The 23,811-nt window shown below is 40.0% G+C and overlaps 1 protein-coding gene across 1 annotated transcript; it reads right to left on the bottom strand.

Annotated features, from left to right (window-relative positions):
* Positions 1-508: 508 nt before the first annotated feature.
* LOC149449340 (rho crystallin-like) lies at positions 509-21,099 on the bottom strand. The gene is made up of 9 exons (XM_089693367.1): positions 20,957-21,099; positions 17,925-18,092; positions 16,147-16,263; positions 14,752-14,829; positions 12,598-12,720; positions 8,253-8,362; positions 7,326-7,491; positions 5,919-6,001; positions 509-727 (listed from the first exon to the last, which is right to left on the bottom strand). Exons 1-9 carry the CDS (start codon positions 21,041-21,043, stop codon positions 685-687), a joined length of 975 nt encoding a protein of 324 aa, XP_089549493.1. The 5' UTR covers positions 21,044-21,099; the 3' UTR covers positions 509-684.
* Between the last annotated feature and the right edge of the window lie 2,712 nt (positions 21,100-23,811).

Genomic DNA, 23,811 nt, shown 5'->3' with positions numbered 1-23,811 from the left:
CTGGTATAAACTCCTATCTATATATAACGTTTTTGCTTTGGTGTTTAAATGTGTGTTAAATATATGTATGCTAAGTAAAGTGACAGTGTAACACTTATAGGTATTCATTTTAGTACTCCCCTTGAAAATGTCTTAGTTTCAATTCAGAAGAACAGTCATCTTTTTTCAGGTACCATTCATAGTCACCATCTACTACCTGGACTGAGATTATATAATTTCTGGTACTTGTGTAGTTCTTAGCTGTGTCTACAAATGGCTCACACAGATCAGCCCCTGCTGCAGCATCTTACCTCATGACTTGCTACAATGTTACAATGTAATCACTCAGAGAGAAAAGACTGAAGAAATGCTTCTTCCTACCTGCAGCAGACTGACCCATTGCATCCTAGACACAGTCACCAGGTTGGTGCTCAAGGACAGCTTTAAAATTATTAAAAGTGGACTTAAACTTTACTAAAAAATCCACTTTAAGCCCAGAATCTGATTTATCTAATAACTTCCATGACCATTTATTGATGTCCAGCATTAACTTTATTGGCTGTTATGCTTGAGGCAAGATGGCACACAACATAATATTCAAATAATTCAACCATTAATGCTTTTTAAAAACTGACAGTGCAAAAAATGTGTGCAGATAATATAATCTGTGTCTTCTTAGAAAATGGTTCAGTGCTAGACCCATCTTCAGTACTCATCGTGGAAGGGGTATTCTGGGTGCTCTTTCATCCTAGAAAAGGCAATGACATTAAAATGTGAAAGGGAACCTGTAGTCCTTCAGGAGGATACTATCATTAAAGAACAGTATGGTTATATTAAAGAGACCCTGTCACCAGATCAGTAATTTCAACAAAAACCTTAGCATAGATTATATGTACATTTATTTTATGCATGGTATTTACCTGAAAAAGCCTCCCTTATGCAGACACCCAAAATCCCTCTTACTGCTGCTCGGTGCCACAACTTTGGATGCAATGTCAGCCGCCTCAGCAAAATCAGGTCTGTCACTCAATGGACAGTCTAATGCAGGGATAGGCAACCTTTCACCTGGACAACATGGAGGAAAGCAAAGATCCCCTGGGGGGATCCTTAAAAAAAACCACAGTAGTGTCCTCTGTCCCCCTTTACATAGCCCCTCCCACTGTAGTGCCCTGTACCCCCCAATGCAGTGTACTCTGCCCCCTTTGCCTCCCCATCCCCCAAAGCAGTGTCCCCTCCACTGTAGTTTACTCTGTCACCCCCCCGCCACAGTGTCTCCTATGCCCCCCTCCCACAGAGTCTCCTAGGCCCCCCTTCCACAGTGTCTCCTAAGCCCCCCCTTCCACAGAGTCTCCTGTGTCCCCCCTCCCACAGTGTCTCCTAAGTCCCCCCTCCCACAAAGTCTCCTGTGTCCTCCCTCCCACAGTGTCTCCTATGTCCCCCCTCCCACAGAGTCTCCTGTGTCCCCCCTCCCACAGTGTCTCCTACGTCCCCCCTCCCAAAGAGTCTCCTGTATCACACACACAGGTATTACTGCCTACTTATGTAGAGCAGAGCAGAGATCAGAAGACAGCACAGTGCTGGGCGGAAGGCGAGAGCAGGAGCTGCCAGGTTGGTGATTGGTTCCAGCACTATGCTGCCTCCTGCTCTCCGCTCTGCCTGTATCATGAAAGCAGCGGAGGCAGAATCGCAGTCACCATCGACGGGTTGCCGGTCTAAAGTATTCCCCTTCACTTCTTCCCCAGAGGCTACATGAAAGGTTATGTAAATAAAGGGAAAATACCCTGTATAGGACTTGGCACTTTGAAGGCATAGATATATACCTAAAAAAAATTTATAAAAAGTACAAGCCTTTTATTCTGTCAAAAAAAAATTTTTTTGACACAATAAAAAGCTTGTACTTTTTATAAAACTTTTTTCAGTATATATCTATGCCTTCAAAGTCCCAAGTCCTATACGGGGTCTTTTCCCTTTATTTATCTTGTCATTCTGGGGATGTTGGCTACTAATTAGGAAACCCCTCTTCTTCTCTTTTCTAAAAGGCTATGTAGGGATGTTAGGGGTAGAGGAACTGGGCCAGCACAAGCAGTAATTACCCAGAAGAGAAGAGAGCTATAGTGTGCAAGGAGGGAGGGGGGCTCTGGTAGCAAATTCCAAGGCACATTGTAAGTGAATAGAAATAACTTATAGTACGGAAAACACTGCAAGTAAACATTCAAAATATTTGATATTTCTGAGCTTTTACCTGTAATATTTTTAAGTTGGTGACAGGTGCTCTTTAAAACAGAAATGCCATCTATTTTCTCTCTTGTTCATATAAGCCTTCTCTCTTCACACAAATATTTGTATTTACATCTATACCATCTAACATACATAGCATTTTCAAAGGATAGACATACTGTATATTAATCAAAACCTAGTGTATGAAATCAATAGTGAAATATACAATATCGCGCTGGATGAAAAAATAAATTAAATCATATGTGAAAATACCAATATCATAACATCCCTTGCTGCCACTATATAAATAAATCCAAAGAAAACTAAAACCCACAGTGATGGTGTAAAAGTGGTGCACACACTTAGCAGTGATAAACTAATCATAGAAATAACAAATATTTAAAAAAAAATGAAACAACTAGTAATCTTTAAAAAAATGTCCTTAATATGTGAAAAAAAATATATATAGTGAAAAAATGTATTAATGTGAATCAAAATAAAACATTACATATCTTTTTTTTTTTTCCATCACTGGACTTTTTTTATTTTCACTGGAAGTTGTTTTTGTCACATAGTGGATTTAGATATGTGATGTTTTATTTTTTTATTTATTTAAATATTTATTAATTTTTCAAAGTAATTAAAAACAATTTCATCATATTCACAAAAAATATACATAACTATTTCTTATTACCTTTCTTTTCCCTCTTAAAACATTTCCCTCTTCCCCCCATTACCCCCCCCCCCACCCATCCTCTCCCCCCCCCAACCACCCACTCTGCATTCTTTCACAACCTCTCATCTAAAGCAAGAATATCCTACCCTACCACCCTTTCTATATCCTTCTACATTTCACTTTTTCGCGTTTACGTAGGTTTTTTCCCATTTTTCCCATTTCGCATGGTATATCTCCATCTTATCTTCCTGCAAATAGTAGAGCTTCTCCATTTTACTAATCCAGTTTATTCTTTCTATCCAATGCTCCTCTTTCGGTACTTCTGTTTTTCTCCAATACTTAGGGATCAGACTTTTTGCGGCATTTAAATAATACCCTAAACCTAATTTCTTATATTTGCTAACTGATAGCTCTGAACTATGTATCAAACAAATCTCTGGGTCTAACCCAATATTTATCTCAGTTATGATCTCAATTAAATGTATTATTATTTTCCAGAATACTTGAATTTTTGGACATTTCCACCAGATGTGATACACTGTCCCTAACTCTCCACACCCTCTCCAACACCATGGTGATTTTCTCCCACATATCTTATTTTCAACACTTGGTGTAATGTGCCATCTTATCAAACACTTGTAGTTTATTTCTACATCCCTCAAACTTACATTTTCGTGAACTAATCTATTTATTTTCTTCTGTTTATCCTCATCTAATACCACCCCATATCTCTTTCCCATTTCACTATGTGCATTGGTTTTGTGTTTGTGTCTAATTCTGTAAGAATTCTATATATTTTAGCCGTGCCGTGTTTCCCATCCCCCCGTGAATCTATCAACCTTTCAAACAAATTCCAATCCTTTTTCATTCTCATAGGTTTTGGGAGATTTCCCACAAAACATTTTAATTGATGATAACGCCACTTATCAAACCTAGCAAAAATCTCTCCCCTTTCCCTTACCAGATCTTTAAATGGCTTCAATTTCCCCTTCCCTATTATATCTCTCAGTTGAACATCTTCCTTTTTAAACCATCTACCTGTTATCTCCTCTCTGCCTGGGGGAAAAAGTTCTGTGTTTCTTAGTGGCATCCATCACTGGATTTTTTTTTATTTTCACTGGAAGTTGTTTTTGTCACATAGTGGATTTAGATATGTGATGTTTTATTTTGATTCACATTAATCAATTTTTTTCACTATATATTTTTTTTTCACATATTAAGGACATTTTTTGAAATATTACTGTTTGTTTAATTTTTTGAAATATTTGTTATTTCTATGATTAGTTTATCACTGCTAAGTGTGTGTGCCACTTTTACACCATCACTGTGGGTTTTAATTTTCATACTGTATGTTAGCATATTACCAATGAATACATATCATTCCAGCAACAGGCATATATAATGGTATGGTAAAATAAATAGATAATACATCATGCTAGAGCACAACAGTAAAGTATGGACATATGCATATAGAGATAGCTAAGTAACTTACAATGCAAAGTGAGGATGGATTACAGACCAGGAAGAGGGAATTTAATAGGTGCTTTACCCAACATTAGCATTATCAAAACCTGTTGCTTGCTGACATGTCTTAATGGCTAATATATGTTTATTATTTGTTGATTCTTGATGATACACGGCATTGGTGTACTGTATATGGGTGCACATTAGCTATAAATGACATGCTGTACTGATCATAATTCTGCAATTATATACTTGAGAAACAATATAAAGTGTTGAATTACATGAACAACAGTTTACTAAACATGGTGCCAAAAAGGGTACCAGAGCCTAGCCGTGGTCCCTTTACAAAGCCGTAATATCACCAGCAAATCCAAATGCAATCTGTATCTTTTTTTTGTGCAGAGATGCTGAGAGAGATAACTATCTTTGCATTTCTGTGTGTTTTCCTATATTTATTTATTTATTATTTATTTCAGGTCCTTATATAGCGCCATCAATTTATCCAGCACTTTACATATATATTGTACATTCACATCAGTCCCTAACCCTCAAGGGGCATACAATCTAAGGTCCCTAACTCACATTCATACATACACATACTAGGGCCAATTTAGACAGGAGCCAATTAACCTACCAGCATGTCTTTGGAGTGTGGGAGGAAACCAGAGTACACAGAGGAAACCCACACAGACACAGGGAGAACATGAAAACTCCAGGCAGGTGGTGCCGTGGTTGGGAGTTGAACTGGCGACCCTAGTACTGCCATGCAGAAGTGCTAACCACTTAGCCACTGTGCTGCCCATGCTATATCACTTACTATCACATGCAGGACTGCTGTTATAAACCACGGGGCCTCATACAGCCAATCTGACAGGCCTCCCCCTCAAAAAAAGCTTACTATGCTTTAGTTATGAGTGAACACAAGTGAGTAATCAGTACCGATTACTCGTTGTGTTCATTTAGGAAAGGAAGGGACTCGTAAATGTGACATATTTACCAGACCCTTCCCCTCACTCTCCATCTTGAAGGATTCTAATGTGTGCTTGCAGCTGTCAGTGGGAAGGAGAGAAGAAAAGCTGGCACAGGGGGTGGGGGCACACTGTGGTGTCTGGGCAGCAGGGGGAAACATATAGTGCACAGGAAGGATGATGCTTACACTTACTTGGGGCAATTACTGGAACTGATCCCCTGTATGGCTTTCTCTGCAGCAGCTGAAAGTCAGTGGGAGGGAGAGGATGAGAAGCTAGCTTTCAGTCTCTGCAGAGACAGCCATACAGGGGATTGTTTCCAGTAAATGCCCCCCCCCAGCATGCCGATCACCCTCCCTGCCCACATCTGGTTCACCCAGCTGCCCGGACCCCCTGCTGGCCTGGGCCCCATACAGGAGGACGGGTGGTACCCCTTTATCCATGAATTGGTTATGGATGTTTTTGAAAAAAATAATGTATTGCTGTACTCCTTGAATGCAATTCTGTATATAAAAGGTGCAAGATAACCTTGTGAATAATGTATTGTATACAAGAAAAGTACTGAAATCCCTCACTTATACACTAGTCATACAGAATCTAGAACTAGGACTTACTCTTTGAAAAGACTATAATGCAGATTTTTGTCAAGGCTCTCAAGTGTTTTCGTGTCTTCAGGTTTTAGCTCAAAGTCAAAGACCTGCAAACAAATATTATAATTGTTTATAAAGATATGGACTGAAAAGCATAGCTTACATTCCTGACAATGTACAGCTTGTTTCCTACACAGGCTCCAGAAGACTTTGTGGTGCTGATTTATTAAAGCTGGAGAGTGCAGTCTGGTGCAGTTGTGCAAGGTAGCCAATCAGCTTCTAACTTCAGCTTGTTCAATTAATGTGATTCTAAACCCTCATTTCTTAAAATAATAAACATGTCTTACTTACCTGCTCTGCACAGTGGTTTTGCAAAGAGCAGCCCCAGTCCTTCTCTTCTTGGGTCCCCCGCCAGCAATTCTGGCTCCTCCTCTCTGAGCAGTGCCTCCAGAGCAAGCCACTTGCTATAGGGGCACTGGTATATGCTTGTCCCCAAGCCCCGCTCTCTCCGTCTATAAGACACAGAAGAGCGGGACTTGACCCCGCCCCCACTTCCTCCTCACAGGCTGTGACTGACAGCAGTGGGAGCCAATGGCTGCCACTGTTGTGTCTCAGCCAATGAAGAGGGAAAGACCAGGGAAAGCTGAGTCTCCTGTGCACATAGCTGGATTGAGATCAGGCTCAGGTGAGTATTAAGGGGTTGGGGGGCCACTGCTCGCTGAAGGTTTTTTACCTTCATGCGTACAATGCATGAAGGTAGAAAAACCTTAAGCCTTTAGAACCACTTTAAGCTTTGACAAAAAAAGCTTATTGGTTTCTATATAAACCTGCATCACATTTTGCACTCTCCAGTTTTAGCAAACCAACTCCTATGTAACTTGTTTCCGTGGTATAACTAAAGAGATGGGTGTTTGTGGACCCAGCACTTGTGTGTGCTGAGACTACTAAGGAAACCATATTGTAGAAAAATTTGTATCCATTAAAGTTAGGTAAAAATGTAATTACAAAATACTCTTTGCTTCAAGTCTAATCTGGGTCTAGGGACTTGACTTTCAAAGAACTACCTGGTCTACAAGACCTAGTCTTTGGATTTGTGAAAGGTAAGTGTAGAGCTGTTAATTACATTTATCTCTTCCGTTCCCTGAGTGAGACATGCATATTGGGTTAGTCAAAAACATGGAAGTTTATGGAGAATTCCTTACTCCCTGACAAACAGCTTGCTTCAGAGCAGTATTCAGGAAACAGATAGCTAAAGTGAATGAAAACAAGCAGCATAAGATCCTTGGACTGCACATGAAGTGTGATTTTAAGCTTTACCCATCTCTTTGAGATCAATAAATTGATTTTTCATTTCGTTTTTACATCAAAATTTATAGTATGTCATTGAATCAAAATTCAAGAAGATACTGTATATTAAGAAGTTATATTCACCCCAAGGTTTTGCTTAAGACGGGCAGCACTGAAGCTTTTCGCCAAGACCACAATTCCCTTCTGTAAAATAAAGCGCATGGCGACCTCTGCAGGGGAGCGATTGTACTTAGCAGCAACTTTACCCAGGACTGGATCTTCAAGCAGGACTGGTAAGCTGGGGTCCACCCTAGAAGACACATCGATATGAAATATAAATTTTACTGTTTTGTAATTATACGATTGCATGAACATATTTTACTAAACATGGTACTGAAAAGAGTACCTGGCCTAGCTGTGGACCCCTTTACAGAACCCTGAAATCACCAGCAAATCAAAGTACAATCCATATCATTTTTTGTCCAGAGATGCTGTGAGATCTACCTATCTTTGTATTTCTGGTCCATATATTTCTAGTCAATCTTCCTCATGCATTTTTCTTATCTCTTGGTCACAACTTATCTTTTTATAGCATGTAGAGCTTGACGTCATTTCCGCTAAAACTCTTTATTTTATTTAGGTAGAAAAAGAAAGGCTTAGCGTTGTTTGGTTTTTATTTCTGTCTATGTACTAGTTTGGGAGATTTCCCCTCGCTTCTTATCAGGACAGGAAGTGATAAGAAATCTTTTCAATAGTGCCCAAGACAAAAACAAAAAACACATTTTTAGTTGAGTGAGAAAACATTATTACAAAAGGCAATGTTTTTATCACTACCGCTGCCTTCTTGTGACTACAATTAATTGCATGGGAATCATTGGAACAAAAAGTGAGGAAAGCCGCTTCAATAACATACAAAAATTTTACCTCTTACTGTATTAAAATTACCCCTTCAGCAATCATCCTATATCTTGTGTAGCAAAAGTAGTTTATTTATTGTAGGTCTGAGCAGTAATGACTGAAACTGAGCTCTATTGCATTAATGACACAGAGAATCACCCAAATCATACTTACCAGTCCTTGTCTCTGTGTGACCCCAGGACGCTGTATGCTACCAAAATGATGTCCTTGGATTTGCAGTAGGCTTGAAGTTTGCTTTGGCCCAAATATATGTGACACTCTACCTGCACAGTATAGACAAAGGTTACACTTGGATCAAACTGGAGTCCATAATTATCTTTAGACTTTAGAATAGTTTTGAAATCCATTATACACAGTATAATATATATATTCCTTGCTTCATTAACACACTCTAAGTTGAATCAGCTTTCAAAACTGTTTCAATGTTGTACACACCTTAACCCATCTTCCCTTGAGACATGTATCAGTGTCTGCTGTGTTCCAGGGGATGCCCTTCTCGCATGGTGGACATGTCCAATGCTTTCTAGGTTTTGAACAAAAGCTCTTAAACTCCTAAAATCATTACTTACTTGCACCTTTCCTAGAGATCTGTGGTAAATCCTGCTGTATCTACAGCCCTTACAAGGTCTGAAATTTAAACTGGCAATGTATGTAGTGTGGGATGGGGAAACAAACTATGGCAAGAGTTTGGAAACAACAGTTTGTACCCTTTACCAAAGTTCACCACAGCCTAGACTTCTTCTCTATCAATGAAACGTTCACGAGAACTCTTCTAGATACGCACAACAAATATTTGAAAACACGGGTCCCTTGGATTCAGTATGCCCATCCATGCCTACAGCTAGTTATGTGCTACTATAGGCACTGAGGCCCCAGGATTCTGGCTAGGAAGTCTTCAACATCCTTCCCTCCTTTCCTTTTTCCCCTCCTTCTCTACACTTTTTCTCCTCTTTTTCTCCTCAGCTCTCCTGCTGTGGAGATACCTGTCTACATTTTGTTTTGTTCTCTACATGGCAGACTTAACATCCACATCAAACTCATGATCACCCCTTACATTGTTGTTGGCACTTAATCCATATTTTTGCATACATTGCCAAACCATTACTGTATTACCAACGTGTACTTCAGTATACTTATTGTTCTACTTTTCAGTTACTCTTCTTTGATGTGTGATGATACTGTTTTGGAATTCACCATTATATAGATTTTGCTTATATATCTTCATGAGGTTATGTTCTGTACCCTTTAAAATCTTGAATAAAAATAATTGAAAGAGAAAGCCTTGCTTGAGCTTCTAAATAAAACAAGAGTGGACCTTTCCACTGATGTAATTTGGAACTCCAAAAACTCAAGACATTTATGCAAACACCAATTTTGGGAAGCAAAGTTATTTTTTCCTTTCTAGTATTTGCTTTCTGAGCTTGTAATTTTTACAGTGTATGTCCAGGCATGACCCAGCTCTAAAAGATAACTGTAAATAAAAGTGCAGCCAGTGGTGTATTTAGGCTTCGTAGTGCTCTAGGCAACACAAAAATTGGCTCCCCTCACAGAGAGACCCTGACACCGACCAACACCGCCCTCCCCCAGGAAGACAGTCTGACATTGACCAATAACACCCCAGCCCCCCCCAACCTCCATCCAAGAGAGCCTTCCACTGCCACCGCCCCCCATACACTGGAAACCCCCCCACCCCAGCAAGAGAGAAGACACTCACCTTCACAGCTCCAGACATCCCCGGGAACAAGAGTCAGGCTCTGCATACACCATCAAGCAGCCCGCAACCTCTCTCAGATCCCACCTGGTCCCCATGCTGTGTATATCCCTTCTTCCATCCCATCTTTCGGGGGGTGGCGCTGCTTCACTGAAAATGCCACTGCCCCACTGAAAAATGCTGCCCTAGGCAAATGCCTTGTTTGCCTTGTGGTAAATACACCCTTGAGTGCAGCACTTATAATTAACAAATAATAAATAATATAAAACTGTGCAATCTTATATACAAACAAATATAATGCAAACAGAAAATTCCCATGAAAAGTCCATCATAAAAAGTGCAAGTTCAGTGCCGTCCTCATGGAGAAAAGGAATCTTCCAAATCAATGTGAATCAAGGCAATAAGAACTAGACACTTCCCCCAATCCACCACTGTGCATGTGATTGGATCCTTACCAAATGATTCGATAACTGGTTAGGGTATGGTCATAAAGGCTTCAAATCAATCCACACTTGGGATATGTATATCTTGAATAACAAAGTTCCTTTCAACGTAGTATCTCAAGGATATCAATAAAGGTAAACAGAAACATCAGGGACTCTCATTGTGTAGTAGTTAAAAAACTTCACAATTTATTAAAGATTAAAACTACTCACAAGAGTGTATAAAAGACCAGCAGTGATCATACAGTCTTCACAATATTTTTCTCCTCCACTCATGTCATGCAAAACTCCACTTCCGGGTCTCGATCAGCGTAACGACATCACATCACGTGGCCATGCTGACGCGTTTGGTCAGAGCTGACATCATCAGGGGGAATGGCCCAACTCTACTCTCAAATCTCCCTCTACCCCTCCAGATCATGTTCCAGCCTTAATTTTTCTTTTTCCTTGTTCTGGTAGTGAGAAACAACTTTTTTTTAAACTCCCTGTGACATCATCAACAGTCTTGCAAAAGTTTTGTGGGGGCAGCTGCTGGGAAACTTCCTGTTGATATAGTCTCTGGTCTTTGTAACTCCCAATTTTACCCCCGATCTACTGGCAGACTTTAGGGGGTCAAGACAGGAGCATTATTTTACTGGTAAGTAAATCAATGTATGAATGTAGACAGGGACAGAGAGAGGTGAGGGTAGGAAGAACTCCAGCCAGCAAGGCTGAAAAGACTGGTTGGGATTTAAGTGCAACAGAGGCACTGTGCATCAGCCCAGACAAGAAGTTCAGACCGCTCTGGATTTCTGGCAGGATCAATAGGTATTTTCTTCACTTGCAGCTTTTTTTGAAAAGGCAAAACTTGGGAAAACTATTCTGTATTTACTACAGTATGTTGAAAAAAAGTGAATAAAACTTTATGAAAAAAACCCGTGGGAATGACAAAGTATTGCAGAGATGTACTGATTACGTATTTTGTTTTATTTTGCCCTGACATACACTTAACATTTTTGGCCAACACCTCCTAATAATTGTCAGGGCGCTTTAAGATGACTAGGATTTTCTATTAGCACCAAAGTATGTAATTCCAAACACATACATATATTGAAGTGTTAATCATTAAACTGGACTCAAGATACAGAGGTAGTTTATATCATTAACCCCAACGTAAATGCAAACATAATAGTAAATGGCAGGTATGTGACATATTGTGGCTGTATGCAAATGCCTGAACTGTCACGGTTTTGTGTTGTTGATGAATAAATCGATGCTTAATAATTGCTAACCTGTGTTGCACGTTACATGATTATGTCCTGAATCCTTTTACTGTATAAAAGCCAGTTCATACACTGTATGTAGGTTACAAACTGGTTTGTAGAGTAATAATAACTGCACATGTTGTGGGTAGTAGTAGGGAAGAATAACATCTAGGAACATAGTGGAATTCTAATCCCTAATGTAAACACAGAGCAGGAATTTTGGGGGGGCAGGAAGAGCTCAGCTGCCAAGTCAGTGCTGGGAGGGGAGAACATGGTGAGCTAAGCTGCTTAGACACTGCTGGGAGCAGGGAGTGCTGAGATGCTACGTTATTGTTGAGAGGGGGGAGCTGGACTGTTGAGTAACTACTCGGAGGAGGGAGCAGAGGGAGCTGTTAAGTCACTGCTGGGAGGGGGAGCAGGGAGAGCTGAGCTGCTAAGTCATTGTTGAGAGGAGGGAGCTGGATTGTTGAGTTACTACTCGGAGGAGAGAACAGAGAGAGCTGCTGAGTCACTGCTGGGAGGGGGAGCAGGTAGAGCTGAGCTGCTAAGTCATTGTTGAGAGGACGTAGCTGGACTGTTGATTAACTACTCGGAGGAGGGAACAGAAAGAGCTGCTGAGTCACTGCTGGGAGGGAGGAGAAGGGAAAGATGAGTTGCTGAGTCACTTCTGGGAAGGGAAAGCAGGGATAGCTGAGTCACTGCTGGGAAGAGGGATCAAGGAACTGAGCTGCTGTGGCACTGCTAGGAGGGAAAGCAGGGGGAGCTGAGCTGTTGGGTCACAACTGGAAGGGGGGATTGAGCTGCTAAGAGAACTACTTAGCAGCTCAGAGGTACACAGCTATAGAGGTCAGCGAAGGTGTGTTTAAAATCATATTTTCTGCTTGATATGAATATGTAAATACTTGAATTTCCATAGCCTGGCCATACATTTGCTTTAAGGATTGCATGAAATAATAATGGCAGCTCAGTGGCACACAGCGAGGCCCTGTAGTTTCCACCATAAGGCTGAATTCACACATCCACATAAAAAAGTCCTAGGCCTCAACACTCATTTGAATTTAATTTAGTTATGCCTTTCTAAATCTGCTTCTGCTGAGTACCTGGTTGCAGACTGGCTTGTACTTCAGCCCTGGTTTGTTCAGGAGGCGCTCCAGCTGCCTGTGGTTAAAGTTTGATACACCAATGGATTTCACCAAACCAGCATCTTTGCATGCCTCTAGAGCCTGAAAAGAACACAAATGTATCAACATATTGCTCTATATATGACCTAGGAAGAAAGGTTGCAGTGGAAACAAAATGGACGGTGTCTCCAAGGGCCTATTTTCAATGGAATTCAAAAATTGGAACTTCATTCTGCTAAAACAGAGGACAGCTCCAAGAATACCATTATGCACAGAATCACTTTCACAAAACAGCTACTTTGCGTGATCTGAAGCTACCCTGTCATTCTGCATCACTCTTTCATGAAAGATACCCTTTAGTAAGCCTCAAGTATCAAAGCACCTGAAAGAAAGACAATGTTACTTGTAGTAACCAGTCAGATCCTTCCTTGCAGTGCAGGTTAGAGACAGAATGGCAAAAGAAATAGCCACTACATGGAACACAGAAGGCTTTTTTTAGGCATGTTTATGCACACAGCGACTCCATCCCTGAATTTTACATTCATATATCTTAGTATCTGTGGCTCATCCCACATCCAATAATTATATAAAAAATGGATCACATCAACTGGCAGATTGTGTTGGAACAAGTAACCTTTGTTCTCTCAGTTGTGCTGTATTTCTCATATCCTGCAGGAGGAATGTGACCTCGTACAAAATAATATGTTTTTTTAACATCATGAGCCTGGAATTGTTCCCAGACTACTCAATGGCCCTGCTGCTGTATGCACAAAAACAGTTTTAACATGATATAAAAAAAGAGTGCATTATTAATATTATTAAGTAATTATAATAATAATGATAAAATGTATTAATGATAACCTACCTAATCTGTACAGCTGAGAATTTTGGCTTGCTTCCTGAAACAGGTGAAAGCTAACCATTATTTTTAAAGATTCAGCAACCTCTGAAATTCTAAACTTCCAACCTGGAAATCCCATTGAAGTCAATGGAAATTCAAACAAGACTCAAAAAGAGCGTGTATGATAGTAAAGGACATATAATGATGGAGAGTGGTTTGGGAAGCTCCTGACAGTCCTGGCTGAAAAGTTAATGCGGCTAAAAAAACCAGACATCCTATATACATTTTACCAGGGATTTTAATAGAAGGATGGGACCTGGTGGCACTAGCAATCCAGATAAAAGGGTGCTCAGGAGGAGGAGATATAAGGTAGAAAGGGCCTTTGGTCCCTTACTCTCAGAAGACTTTTGGGAATCTGAACTGGTATAAATGAACTCTAAAATTCTGATTTGGTTTAGGACATTTGAATTAATATGATCCAAATCTAATACCATCTAAATTTTGGGACTGACCTTATTTCGGACAAAGGAGGTGTCCCTAACCCACTATGACCTACAATCTTCAGTACATGGATACTCTGAATAATAAAAGAAATCTCACCACTTTCCAGCCTTCTGAGTTTGCCCTGGCCGAGGAAGAGCAGATTAATCGCAGCCCCTACACCAATGCTCTTTGCACTGCTTCTTTATATAAGGGCATTAAAATGACTTTTAACTTTTTGGCCAAAAACAAACAGATTTGCAACTACCTAAATTAACTTTAATAAAAGCACTTGTTACAAAACTGAAAACAACATGTGCTATAAACTCCCAGGAGACATCTCTTCTCATGTCATCAACAGAGAACAGGCAAGAAGGTGATTGCAACCCTGACTGACAATCTATGCACTGCACTCTGTGACAGCAGAGTAAGATAATTTTGGAAGCAGGTAGAACAGGTTTCTTCCAATTTACAGTATGCTGGTTATGGGATAGTATGGGACTATGGGAGGTAAAAAAAATTATTGTTATGCAACATTTGTATTCAGCCTGAATGAGGACATTTCTAACAGCTACCTTAATTAACTGAAGAATCATGGGGCATGTTGTTCTGTTTTCATATACAGAAATTCCTTACTGGCTAATCTTTTCTTCCTATTCCCACTGGCTCTCACTCTAGAAATACGATGGTACCTCACCCAAAAAAGGGTAACTGTCTTATGTCCACAACATGCAATTTTCTAAACTCCTTATGATTTGTGGAGTTTTCCTTTCTAAGAAAATATCTGTATCTTTCAGAAATGTGTCACTTACCTCCCATGTAGAGCAAAAGTCCACATCATCATAGATAAAAGATTTGTCGGAGTTGATGTGTCTCTCTGCTCCTGTAGGCTGCACAGGAAGGAAAGACATTGTGTCACTTGCTGACTCCATATTGCATATAAATATTTGTGTCAAAGCTCTGGTCTAAAAATGTTTATATAAAAATAGTCTGTTCGGTTCACAGGCACCAAATTTGTTTAAACCTTCCAATGCCAAATGTCAGCTCGGATCTAAAATGTTATTTTATTGTTGGTTGTTGAGCAAAGCCAACGGTTCTCATTTAAGTCTCTTTTAACTGACATTGACATTACCATTGACATTAATTTAATATCATAAAAGCTAAGCCCTTGTTTTTATTGCTGTCTTTGTTCCTGCTGGGGTGATTCAGCCTCCCTGTCCTAGTGACAATTGTTACTGAAACAGAAAAAGATGGGAATTCCATGGTATTACAGTTGTTTTGGTGTCACCTTTTTTAACTAGATAGGTGCTAGGATTAGGTAGATTTAGTTGTGGCTCATTATGTTCAGTGGAGCTGGGTTTTTGTTGCTAGTAACTTTAATTTTGCTCACTGTAGTCAGTGCAGCTACATGTGATTAGTTCAGTGTCTCAGGTGTTGCTAGTTTGATTGTTTCCGCTGTTTTCCAGAGAGAAGTAGAATCTTCTGGAACATAGGTGTGGAGTAGTGCAAATAGCAGTATGAATATTTATACAGCCAATCCCCAGGAGGATGGCCCTGAAGGCTGCTGAGAGTCTGTAAGTACTCTGGGACACAGAGCTTCTGGGTCTTTGCCTTCAGAGGAGAAGTCCAGCCTGGAGGGCTTGCTGCCCTCTTGGCAGGGTTGCCATGTGCTTGCTGTTCGAGAGGCTTTACGTGGGCGACCTGAGGGCCTGGATGCTGAAGCTCTAGAAAGCGAACTGAGGGGCTCTCTTCTGAAGATCTATTCTGGTGTCACAGAAGAAAGAAGTTTCATGGATGTTAAAGGAGGCAACCAACTTTCCCTGGATATTTGTGAGTACAGACTGCTGTGAGAGATCTTAGAGAATTTTGTGCTGCTTTTGTGCTAGAGAGTCAGCTGTGTGTTTGCTAAAGGGAACATTGACTGAAGGGCTTAGTTTATTTAGTTCTCTGTGAAGGGGCTCTGATTGCCCTAAAGAAAGAAGTCTGCTTTTAACTGCTTCTACTACAAAGCCAAGTCTTTCTATTGCATAAACTGTTGCTTTTCAGAAAGATGTTTACTGTCCTCAACCTGTACATAGTTTTCTTTTTGGAGTATCCCACTCAATTCCCTCAACCCTATCCCAGGAAAATGTTACCTGCTCACACAGGATACAGCATTGTGAAAACGTGTATGTGGAAAAGTATAAGCATCTGTAAATTCCACCTACCTTGAGGGAGACAGGCCAGTGCAGAATGAAGAGATCCAGATATTCCAATCCAACATCACTTAGTGACTTCTCCAGACCTTTCCGTACAAGGTCAGGGGAAAAGAATGTGAGCCAGAGCTGGGAAGAAAAAACTACAAAGTTAACTAACATAGATGAATTGAAGGTTGGAGGTTCATTTTGTGACTTAGGCAAAGGGATGCTAGGTGGTGGGTAAAGTGTTAAAGCAGAATTCAGCTCCCTGTATGTCCTCAAGGCTGCTCATAAAAAGGAAATGAAAATAAAATAAATGTTCGCCTCTACCCAATTAGCAGGAAGGTCATTTCTATGTGGATCTGGTGATAAACAAGTCATGTAACTGTCCTGACATGGTGATCCCATAAACAATAGGGTTATGAATAATGCTAGGGTTAGTAGCTTTTGAAACAAAAAAACTCCAGGACAATTTACAGGAATCATTTTAAGCCTGTTTGCAAGAAATTTTACCCTTAATGCCTTCCATCTCTTCTTGCTCCCCCCCATCCCTAAACACCCACCTGAATCCTATCTCTATCTAATGCTGTCCTGTCTGCAGCAGCACTGGTCTCTCATCCTCTCCTCACAGGACTTGCTGTGAGCACTGGAAGCCATAGACTCCTGCTGTTGTCAGTCAAATTCTGTGAGGGAGCAGGGGGTGCGGCTGAGCTGCACTGTGTGTGTCTATGCACACACACAGCATAGCATAGGGGCACACCCACATGAGTGCCCCCTCAGCGCACAGCTTGCTGAGGGGGGGGGACACTAATAGAAGAGGAGGAGTGGAAAGCATTAGCGAGGACCCCAGAAAAGGAGATAATAACATTGCACAGAGCAAGTCAGTATAACCTCTTTGTTATTTTGAGAAAAAAAAAAGAGGCTTTCCAACAACTTTAATTTTGTCTTACCCATTGACTTCTTGGCATTTTGTCAAATGGCAAATATTTTGCGAATTGTTTTGGTTTTGTACCAAAATTTTTCTAATCTCCAATTAGCATATTCTTGTGCACACATAGGGGATGATTTAAATAAAGGTAAATAGTAGGCGTGCGTTTTGTTACAAATCAAAACTGACAACATTTTTATTATTAGAAGATTTGGATGTATCTGAATGTCTGAATCACATTAGTAATGAATTTCAATCAATCAGAAATAAATTATAATGAAATGAATTATCCGAATTTGGATCTGAAAATCAATTTAAATTCGAAAATTAATTTAAATTTGAAATGAAAACATATTGCAATAAATACTATATGATATACAGTATAGTTTAAACATGAAAGAAGATGATGATTCCTACTAAGGCTGCTTTATAGAAAAAAATAGAATTGAATAAAATAGAATAAATATAGCCTTCTTCCAAAATTTGAATTTAGAAATTTGAATCGATTTTTAAATAACAATAATACAAAAGCATTCTGAAAACAAATCATTCGACCATAACGAATATGACAAAAAGAAAATAAAAACTTAATGAAGAAATCGTAAACAAAACAAAACAATTTTTTCCGTTGTGCACATCTCTAGTAAATAGGCTGTTTACTTTGCAAGCAAAATTGCACTTTTGCAGGGACAGTTTACATTAGCTCAGTGAATGCGGAGAAGCTGTGCTGACTTCCATTATCTAATCACATGCAAGCAAAAATACATTTTATTTTATTTTGCCTGAACATGGGTGGGTATTCCTTGCAACGTGAATAGTTATCAAATTAATTAAGGAAAAATTCTCCTGCAAAGCGAATAATTTTCATAAGAGTGCAAACCTTTCCTGTGTAGAAGATGTCTTCCCTCTTGACTGTACCATCAGCAATCTTTGCACGAATGGCGCTTCCAATCTGGACTTCATTGCCATAGATGTAAGCACAGTCAATGTGTCGGTAGCCAAGTTCAATGGCAACCTTTGTGGCTTCCTCGCCCATAGTCTTAGACACCTAAAAGGTAAATGTAAGAAAATGCTAAATAAGCCTGAGATTTTGAGTGGCTGCTGGAACAAGGAGCACTACAGAGATGCCTGACACAACATTTTATCTAAAGTAGCTGCTTGCACAGTAAAAGAAGAAAGCCAGTAGTCACTGCACCTCAGTGGTGTCACTAGGGTTGGTGCCACCTGGTGCCATAAAACATTATTTTATTAGACCCTAATAATTGACATGTTTATGGCCCCAGATAACTGCCATGTTTATGGCCCCTGATAACTGCCATGTCTGTGGTTCCTGATAATTTACACATTGACCTCCAGGTTTTTCCTTCACTGCTTTGGAACACTGAAGAGTTTTATTCTAACTTGTTTCCTTGCTGCTATTGGCTGATGGGCAGGCAGAAGGTGTGGCTGCTCCCTGTGCCTCTGCCATACAAAGCAATGAGAGGGAGGCGTGTCCAGGGTGCAGGGGAGAGGCCACCTTGCATAGGATAGTGTCACAGCCAATCAGAGTGGATTTGGGGAGACTCTAGGAGAGCGGAGAAATTTAAACGTTTATCAGAGTTAGTCCTGTGCCGCACCTCCTCCATACACAGAGCACCCAGGAGAGGGGAGTCTTGGACCCACCCCCTGTGAGATCAGCCTATACCATGTACACCACCAGCCTAGCCCTGTTCTATGCTGCTTCTTACTTCAAGTTGTCACCCTTCTGGTGGGTGTCAGCCGGGTGCGGCCCACACCTCCATAGTGACGCCACTACTGCACGTTTGAAAGCAGATTTCTATTACCTGATGTATCTGTTTTCTAAGTACAATATTTAATAGAACAATGTTTTTAAAGTTTTACAATTGCATTTAAGTCAGTTTTTGCAAAAAAGTGTTTTTTCCTATAGAGTCACTTGTGGAAAACAACATGCATGTGTAATCTCACATATTCATCCTTCATTTGACCTGCTGCATACAGTCTACCTTATCTTGAAAGGTGTTCTTAGAGCACAGTTATATAGATATACAGTCGGATAGACTTTGTACTAACAGCTTTCGTCTTCATAGTCTTACCTACACTGCAGTTTTGAAAGGCATCTAAATATGATATTACAAGGACAATGGGGGCACACACGGCAATAAAAACTGACAAGCGTTCTAATCCATCAAAACTAAAAGAAAATGTTTTGCCTTTAGTTATACTTTAGCACTGGTAGGGGTGCTTACAATATTAAGCTTTTATTTATGCATATAAAACCTTTTATCCCAAAAGGAACAAAATGATTGGTTATAAACTGTTATCTGGGATTTGTCTTCAATGTGTTAGTGTATCTAAATCTGCTAGTATATCTAACACTTCCTCCCCACAGACAGTGCTATCCAAACATACCCCTTGTGCTGCTTCATCCAGAGTAGGAGCACTCTAATACAAGAGGTGTGTTACTGGCCAGATCACAAGGTGAATACAGAGGGACAAAAGCCTAACAAAGAAAACGAATGCAGCCACTACTTTTAAGTTTTGGAAAGCTGCAATATACTGTATTTTTATTTTGTGTACAGCACCTCTTTTATGCTGCACCTTCTGATTTTTTTATTAACTTGATTTATCTGATGCAATGATGTCATCTATCTCCTGCATGTGGAGGAAACATTTTTTCATTCTCCTCTTCCCAAATTGCAACCTTGTAAATATGTAGAAAGTTACAAGATGAGGTGCTGTTATGTGTCAAACATTTGTAAATACAGCCAGTCCATGTGTAGGCCAACTAAACTCATGTTTAACCACTTCAAGTCCGGACACTTTCACCCACTTCCAGTCCAGGCCAATTTTAAGCTTTTACCACTATCACACTTTGAGTGACAATTACTCAGTCATGCAACACTGTACCCATATGACATTTTTATCATTTTTTGAGAAAGCTAGATCTTTGTTTTGGTGGTATTTAATCATCACTGGGTTTTTTTATTTTTTGCTATATAAATTAAAAAATACCAAAAATGTTGCAAACAAATAATGTTTCTTCATAAATTTAGGCCAAAATGTATTCTGCTACATTTGTGGGGTAAAAACAACTAAAAACAGTGTATATTATTTAGTTTGTGTGAAAGCTATAGAGTCTACAAACTATGAGATATATATTTGAAAACTGATCAGTTGAGAACCTAAAATACCAGATGCTGGTATGGCATATGGCAGTGATCAGGATGCTGATATGGGGCATGGCAGTGATTAAGATGCTGGTATTGGGTATGGCAGTGATCAGATTGCTGGTATGGGGTATGGAAATGCTCAGGATGTTAGCATGATATATGGCGGTGATCAGGACGCTGGTATGGCAGTAACTAGGAGGCTGGTATGGGAATGATCAGGATGCTGGTATGGGGCATGGCAGTGATCAAGATGCTGGTATTGGGTATGGCAGTGATCAGATTGCTGGTATGGGAAATGGCGGTGATCAGGACACCAGTATGGGGTATGTAAAAGAAATAAATCAAGCAAGTTAACTACTAGAATTCAGTCTAAAGTAAACATTTATTTTACTTAGTAAGCATCTAAGTGAGTAAAACACAGACTACTGACTGCAGGTGCCCCGGGGGCAGCATAATAATGGCCAAAAGGTCTCCTGGGCCACAGGTGGGCACCAAGAGTTTGCAAGATAGAAAGCAATATAAGGACTTCTGATAAATGGAAAGTATAATTGTTTATACAAATCTAAAGGTTGCTTTGGTTCCAAAAGAAGGAATGTCTCTCTAAAAGACACAGTTGAGAATGATGTCATATATTAGAACTCAGGTGTCTTATGCCCTTTACTTTTTTTATACAAAGGTTTTCACTTACACAATTAGCCTATATAATATAATATGAAAGATAACAAAATATTTTCCTACTTACATCAGGAGAGGCATAAGTGCCCAGTCCTAGGATTGGTATAGTATTACCATCATTAAGGGGAAGATGGGTGTCCTTGGTGAAAGCCATGCTGCTTTGCCAGGAAGTGTAAAATGTTACGTCTCTTCACCTACCTATATAGCCATCGCTTCATACATTATTAGATAACACGCAAGGGCGTGGCTACAACTGACAAGCTGAACAGTAAACTGTACTGTCCGAGACTGTACAGTAAACAGAGAAAAAGAACCTTGAAAGAAGATATCTTATCTTCATCAAAATGTATTAAGCTGGCCATAAACCGTTAGATTTCTTTTCTTTAGCCTGCATTCAGACTACGCAAACAGCTGCAGCATCTGATTTGATAGCAGGTGTTAATGTAGGCACTTGAATTTGTGTGTAAATTAATGCCCAGTACCAATGTAAAGCGCTGAGCAAACTGTCGGTGCTATTTAAGTCCTGTATAATAATAATAATGTGCAGTGGTGGTTGGACAGAGGTAAGGGCTCTTCCCATTGTTAGGGTATCTAGAGTAGTGTTAGGCCCCATGTACATGGGACACTTCTGAACGATGGAAACTGACTGCTGGAAAACATAGGTTAATAAAAGTCTGTTTAGCCACGTTTGCATAACGCGTTTATGTGCATTTGCGTTTAGAAGCGTTTTTTAAAGATAAGCACAGGAGAACCTCCCAAATACCCAGAATGCACTGAAAAGTGGTAAATTATTAACTATTTCAGACTGTTTCAGAGAAACACAGAGAGTAGAAGCTGAGACAGCAGTATGTGTTGAGATTAGCTTAGGTGTGAGTTGCTCATTAATATTTCTTTTGTTTCCAAGGGTGGGAAAGGTGTCTGGTGGAGTGAGTCATTAAGGCCACCTGGGGGTCTTCATGAGGAATTTAAGGTGTGAGTGGTCATTAACATATCTTTTGTTTCCAAGGGTGGGAGAGGTCTGAGGTGTGAATTGGTCATTGCAATGCTTGACAAGCTTAGTAGGAACATCCTGTGTTCAGTGTTTTGTCAATCTGAATACCCTGAAAATGCTTTGCATGCATTTTTCATGATGAAAAAAGGCTCTGGACAGCATTGGGAACTGGAAGAGTTAAAAACATTTTTCAACCAAAAACACTTATAAACGCAATTTGCCGCGTTTACAAGAATTTTGTGTTTGAAACACTGATTTTTAGTATTAGTATTTTAAATACACTTTTTTTTTTAAATTAAAGATAACGTTATAGAGAATAGAGAAAGACACTCATCTTCAAAGCTCTGGACATACCTGGAGTCAGGCTCCACATACACCATCAAGCAGCCCGCAGTCTCTCTTGGATCCCACCTGGTTCCCATGGCACATGTATCCCTTCTTTCATCCCTTCTTCTGAGGGGATGTGCTGCCCCCTGAAATTTGCCACCCTAGGCAAGTGCCTTGTTTGCCCTGTGGTAAATACACCCCTGACTTGGGTACATATTGAAGCTGGGCCAGTTCAGGGTATGTGGGATTAAGATGTTGAATTAGCAAAGCGAAGGGCTATAGGTAAGGTGGCATCATGGGACAGAAAGGTGTTACCAGCTGGAGGGGACATACCTCTCACCATGTGCTGCAGTTGTGTGGCCATAAAATATAGCCAAGGGTGCTAGATTAAGTGTGGCATTGAACCATGATGTGTGTCACCCTAGTCTGTTATGTAAGACTCTCTTTGAAGTGAAATGCATCTACTGTAAACCTGGAGACAGCAGCAGTGTCATCATTACATGGCAATTCCTAAATCACCTTGTGACATTACGGCTTCTCTTTGAGAAATATTCTCAATATACCCTTATCACAAACTTCCATTCAAGGTTCCTGTTTATATACAAAGTCAGCAGGATATGAGATAACTCAAGGACTATATAGTATAATGTAACATAGGAAGTACACATTATAACTTTGATAAGGTCTCAACTTTTGGACTTTTGAAAATAATGCTGCCAAATCATGACAAATGTGATTTGTCCAGTAGCCTGCGTCAGTAATCCCAAAATAAAAGAGAAAAGAGCATGGCATGGGTTTAAAATTGCCACATTTTGAGTGATAAAAAATTATTTAATAAACAAAAAAAAGCTATTTCAAAATTCTTACAGTACATATGTAAATACCATCTAACAACCCAAATTTAACATACTGGAAAAATAATAAAAATACCATTGATGCATTCACTAAAACATAACTCAATGTATTTGATAAATGCTAGTATAAGTACCTGAATCTGTCTTGACACCTGTTTTTTTGTACTGTCCTATAAGGCAGCACTTTGGCAGTATTCTAAGTCAATCATATACAGTATGCTGACTACAGACCATAATAACAGAAAATGATAAGTGGGATGACTCATCAGTTTTCTGTTTCTCTAGCAGTATTGCTTAACTTTAGTAGAAAAAAGTAAGGTCCCCCTCTTGATTGTAATGTCTGGCAGGGTTGTGTAAATCAAAGCTGGACAAAATCACAGATCCCGTTTGCATATATGGTGTTTTTTTTATTTATATGTTTGTCTAGAGCAGCAACCTGATTGAGAAAGGCTATAGAGCCACTGTGCCCCACACATGGCTCATGGGTTGTTGGGCACCATGTAGAAAGCAGAGTGGCAGCAGGGAAAGCACTCTGTGTTCCAGAACTGCCACTGAAAGACAGACTGTACAGGGGATGGAGATATCTCCACTCACAGTACAAGTCCCGGCCTGTGAGAGAGAGCAGCGTGGGAGCGTGCAATGGTTATCACCAGTGGAAGGGGGTATGGGGAAGTTACTTTTCATGCCATGATCACCAATGCCCAGTGGTGGGGAGCACTAACGTTCACTGTCATGACCATCAATGCAGAG

This window comes from Staurois parvus, unplaced genomic scaffold (genome assembly GCF_062004578.1).
Source record: "Staurois parvus isolate SC_StPar_1 unplaced genomic scaffold, SC_StPar_1.0 ptg000629l, whole genome shotgun sequence".
Classification (NCBI taxonomy): domain Eukaryota; kingdom Metazoa; phylum Chordata; class Amphibia; order Anura; family Ranidae; genus Staurois; species Staurois parvus.
Note: the sequence above shows the minus strand (reverse complement) of the source record. Positions and strands in the feature narration are given on the sequence as shown.